Source organism: Oncorhynchus mykiss, chromosome 24 (genome assembly GCF_013265735.2).
Source record: "Oncorhynchus mykiss isolate Arlee chromosome 24, USDA_OmykA_1.1, whole genome shotgun sequence".
NCBI lineage: Eukaryota > Metazoa > Chordata > Actinopteri > Salmoniformes > Salmonidae > Oncorhynchus > Oncorhynchus mykiss.
This window is the reverse complement of record NC_048588.1, coordinates 41036091-41041090: the sequence shown is the minus strand read 5'-3', so window position 1 is coordinate 41041090 and position 5000 is coordinate 41036091. Positions and strand designations below refer to the sequence as shown.

The 5000-nt window shown below is 42.0% G+C and overlaps 1 protein-coding gene across 3 annotated transcripts in view; it reads right to left on the bottom strand.

Moving 5' to 3' along the window:
- si (sucrase-isomaltase (alpha-glucosidase)) overlaps window positions 1-5000 on the bottom strand; it is a 112701-nt gene that overhangs the window by 84288 nt on the left and 23413 nt on the right. For all 3 annotated transcript variants that reach the window (XM_036961527.1, XM_036961525.1, XM_036961526.1), the window contains exons 2-6: window positions 4495-4618; window positions 3451-3536; window positions 3013-3133; window positions 2604-2713; window positions 2199-2350 (exon numbers count right to left, since the gene is read on the bottom strand). In XM_036961527.1, the coding sequence (XP_036817422.1) occupies window positions 2199-2350; window positions 2604-2713; window positions 3013-3133; window positions 3451-3536; window positions 4495-4618 (593 nt within the window). The remainder of the gene's footprint in view (window positions 1-2198; window positions 2351-2603; window positions 2714-3012; window positions 3134-3450; window positions 3537-4494; window positions 4619-5000) is intronic.

The window sequence follows — 5000 nt, the reverse complement described above, 5'->3', positions numbered from 1 at the left end:
CATGGCTGTTTCTGAGATATTTTCATTATATTGAATATCGTCCCGAAAGAAATCTATATTATATTATAATATATATTATAATATTGACTCCCAAAAATTGTTATCGGCTCTAAAACAATCCATATTGGTCGTGCTTTGGTAGTGCTTTAGTTTTAACAGGAGTCATTATCATGGTTTTAATGGGTCATGATCATAGTTTTAACAGGAGTCATTATCATGGTTTTAACAGGAGTCATTATCATGGTTTTAATGGGTCAGAATCCTGGTTTTAACAGGAGTCATAATCATGGTTTTAACAGGAGTCATAATCATTGTTTTAACAGGAGTCATTATCATGGTTTTAACAGGTCATAATCATAGTTTTAACAGGAGTCATAATCATTGTTTTAACAGGAGTCATAATCATGGTTTTAACGGGAGTCATTATCATGGTTTTAACGGGAGTCATAATCATGGTTTTAACAGGAGTCATTATCATGGTTTTAACAGGAGTCATTATCATGGTTTTAACAGGAGTCATTATCATGGTTTTAACAGGAGTCATAATCATGGTTTTAACAGGAGTCATTATCATGGTTTTAACAGGAGTTATTATCATGGTTTTAACAGGTCATAATCATGTTTTTAACAGGTCATAATCATGGTTTTAACAGGAGTCATTATCATGGTTTTAACAGGAGTCATAATCATGGTTTTAACAGGAGTCACTATCATGGTTTTAACAGGAGTCATAATCATGGTTTTAACAGGTCATAATCATGGTTTTAACAGGAGTCATTATCATGGTTTTAACAGGAGTCATTATCATGGTTTTAACAGGAGTCATTATCATGGTTTTAACAGGAGTCATTATCATGGTTTTAACAGGAGTCATAATCATGGTTTTAACAGGTCATAATCATGGTTTTAACAGGAGTCAGAATCATGGTTTTAACAGGTCATTATCATGGTTTTAACAGGAGTCATTATCATGGTTTTAACAGGGGCATGTAGCCTAGTGGGCGGCAGGTAGCCTAGTGGTTAGAGTGTTGGGCAAGGAACCAAAAAGTTTATAGATCAAATCCCAGAGGTGAAAAGGTAAAAATCCTAACGCCTAGGTAAATAAATAACGGGTAAAATTCCTAACGCCTAGGTAAATAAATAACGGGTAAAAATCCTAATGCCTAGGTAAATAAATAACGGGTAAAAATCCTAACGCCTAGGTAAATAAATAACGGGTAAAAATCCTAACGCCTAGGTAAATAAATAACGGGTAAAAATCCTAACGCCTAGGTAAATAAATAACGGGTAAAAATCCTAACGCCTAGGTAAATAAATAACGGGTAAAAATCCTAACGCCTAGGTAAATAAATAACGGGTAAAAATCCTAACGCCTAGGTAAATAAATAACGGGTAAAAATCCTAACGCCTAGGTAAATAAATAACGGGTAAAAATCCTAACGCCTAGGTAAATAAATAACGGGTAAAAATCCTAACGCCTAGGTAAATAAATAACGGGTAAAAATCCTAACGCCTAGGTAAATAAATAACGGGTAAAAATCCTAACGCCTAGGTAAATAAATAACGGGTAAAAATCCTAACGCCTAGGTAAATAAATAACGGGTAAAAATCCTAACGCCTAGGTAAATAAATAACGGGTAAAAATCCTAACGCCTAGGTAAATAAATAACGGGTAAAAATCCTAACGCCTAGGTAAATAAATAACGGGTAAAAATCCTAATGCCTAGGTAAATAAATAACAGGGGTCATAATCGTGGTTTTACAGTGAGTCTGCATAAAGGTTCATTTGGCTGGTTGGAGATGTAATCAGTAGGCATGATGACTGTGATGTCACACAGACTGACTGAGCATGCTCAGAGTGACACAGACGTAACCACACGGTCACCAAGGGAGACTGACATGGAACACAGAAAACAAACGTGTCGTGTGTGTGTGTGCATGCGTGTACGTGCGAGCGTGTATGTGCGAGCGTGTGTGTGCGAGCGTGTGTGTCTTTGGCGTTCTGACAGAATAATACATATTAATGAAGTGACTGCGTGGTCCACAGCACCTCTATGAGGATCAACTGTGTGATGTTGTAACCAGACGTACAGGCTTGAGAGCATTAGTACCCAGGTTGGAGTGTAACAGAAAGACTGATGGATTTGACAGAGACGTTTTGAGACTGACAGAAAGACACAATTCAGAAAGAAACTCACAGGACTTTCTTGGTGGCCGCCCTGCGTACTTGGAAGCCGAAGGGGTTGTGTGTGAGCTCTACCTCGTAGTTAAAGGAACCAGAGGGATGGGTGGCAGGGGGCTTGATGTGCTCATGGGGAACCTCAAATCGCTGGTTATGGGCATCTGAGATCTGGAGACAAAACACAGGGACAGGGGTCAGGAGGACATGTGTTTTGAGACAAAACACAGGGACGGGGGTCAGGAGGACATGTGTTTTGAGACAAAACACAGGGACAGGGGTCAGGAAGACATGTGTTTAGAGACAAAACACGTGGACAGGGGTCAGGAGGACATGTGTTTAGAGACAAAACACAGGGACAGGGGTCAGGAGGACGTGTGTTTTGGTGTGGATTACAAGTGACAGTGTGTGTGTGTGTTTGTACCTTGAATCTCAGTCGGTTCACTGTCTGCAAGTCAGCATGGAAAGTCAGCTCCTCTATGTCTTCACCAAACAGAGAGGGGGCAACCTTCCTTTTCAGAAGGGCCGACAAGCCTCCAATCACAAGCACAAAGGTATTGAAAGAAAAAAAAGTTAAAAGCAGAAATTCGAGATGGCAAATTCAAAAGCAATTTCTAGTATAGGGCATGATATGTTTTGAAATATATTATCATTTGAGCAAAGACTGTTCCCTGAGGGTCAGGACTGACTGTGAATGAAGTAGTGATATCATGTCTATCATGTTTAGCAATATGCTGTACATTTTATATGTACATGAAATCATGCCTTAGAGAAGGATTGAAAATAAGAGATATGGAAAGAGGGTGGATGGGAGGGGTGGAGGTAGAACTCACTGTAGATGTTGGGTCTCTCCTCGCGCACCACCGAGTAGCCGTGATTGGTGGAGAAGAAGCACCATGGAGCGTTTCTCTCGTCCAATGGACTCCAACAACAGCCTCGCTGCAGACACCCCAGCTAGTGAAGGAAGGGAATCATCATCATCATCAGAATGTATAATGCTATGGCTACGGTCCTCCTTGACAGCTACTGGGAATGCAGGTTTTTACTCCAACCAAGTTGTAACAGTCCTAATTGAGCTAATCAAGGTCCTGCAGGGCAGGACGTGCTAGATAAGAGTTTGAAGTAAAACCTGCAGGAGGGTAGCTCTCCAGGTGGAGGGTTCGGTACTCCTGATATCTACGTCCTGTTTAGTAATGATGGGAAAGTAAATCCTTTAGGAATGATGAGACGTGTAGAGGACCCAGGTCACCCAGGTCTCCATGGAAACATACCTTAGATGCACCGGCGTCAGGGAAACAGTCGACTCTCTCCCCCAGTGGAATAACGGGACATTCTGGAACCACGGTGCCTGTGGTCTCTGTCAGAGCAGACAGGGAATACGTATCTACTGACCAAACACTGACCCAACAACCAATCACAAATCATCACTGATAAACATCAGCCAATTTCAGCTTAGGCTGGCTTAGTTCACTTGACATTGAGTAAATTAAATGTTTACATCTTTTTTTGTGAGGAGTAGGAATAATTACACAAATTATGTTACTAATGTATCTGCCCTTTGAGTGACTGTCTGGGGCATGACGTTGACCAAGCAGAGACGATGAGTTTAATCAGACTGGGGCATGATGTTGACCATGCAGAGAGGATGAGTTTAATCAGACTGGGGCATGATGTTGACCAAGCAGAGAGGATGAGTTTAATCAGACTGGGGCATGACGTTGACCATGCAGAGAGGATGAGTTTAATCAGACTGGGGCATGATGTTGACCAAGCAGAGACAATGAGTTTAATCAGACTGGGGCATGATGTTGACCAAGAAAAGAGGATGAGTTTAAGCAGACTGGGGCATGGTTCTGTCTCATCCCTAATATACAAACCAAAACCATGAGCAGTGACCGGAAGAGAGAGAGAGAGAGAGACAGAGGAAGGGAGAGAGAGAGAGAGACAGAGGAAGGGAGAGCGAGAGAGAGAGAGAGAGAGAGAGAGAGAGAGAGAGAGAGAGAGAGAGAGAGAGAGAGTGTTGGTGTGTGTGTGTGTGTTTGTGTGGTTGGCATTGTCTTCCCTCTAGAAAGTTGTTTGTTATTTGGAGTGACAGCTGTCATAATATCCATATTATGCCCTCAAAACAAGCCTTACTGTCCTCAGCCCTGTCCCCTTTCTCTGTTGTATGTGTGTGCGTGCGTGCGTGTGTGTGTGCGTGTGTGTGTGCGTGTGTGTGTGTGTGTGTGTGTGTGTGTGTGTGTGCATGTGCGTGTGTGTGTGTGTGTGTGTGTGTGCGTGCGTGCGTGCGTGCGTGCGGGTGTGTGTGTTCTCACCGTCTTTGATGACTGCAGGTTCCCCAGTAGCCATTAGAACAACTAAAGCAACAGCCACTGTTGTCACCAGCAGGAATAGGACTGTCAGAGTCACCTCCAACCCTGAAAACTTCCGAATCCCCATCTAACACAGGCACACAGGAAAAGACACAGTAAATAAATATACATCCACTAAACAAAATAGACGTTCTGTGTGTCACCGGTAATCACCTCTGATGAACACAAGGTCAGTTCTATCATGTTGTCAACAAGGCCTTATTGCAGATCATCTGTAGTTCAGTTGGTAGACTAGAGCATGGCTCTTGCAATGCCAATGTTCAAATCCCGGGACCAGGTATACATAAAAAAATGTATGACTGTAAGCCACGTTGGGATAAAATAATCTACTAAGTGGAATTTATTATTATGATGTATATTTATTAGCTATGTTAAGGACAATAGCTACTGCTGCCAAGGAAATGCACCTGAGGACACTAGAGGACACTACTGCTGTCAAGGAAAAGGAC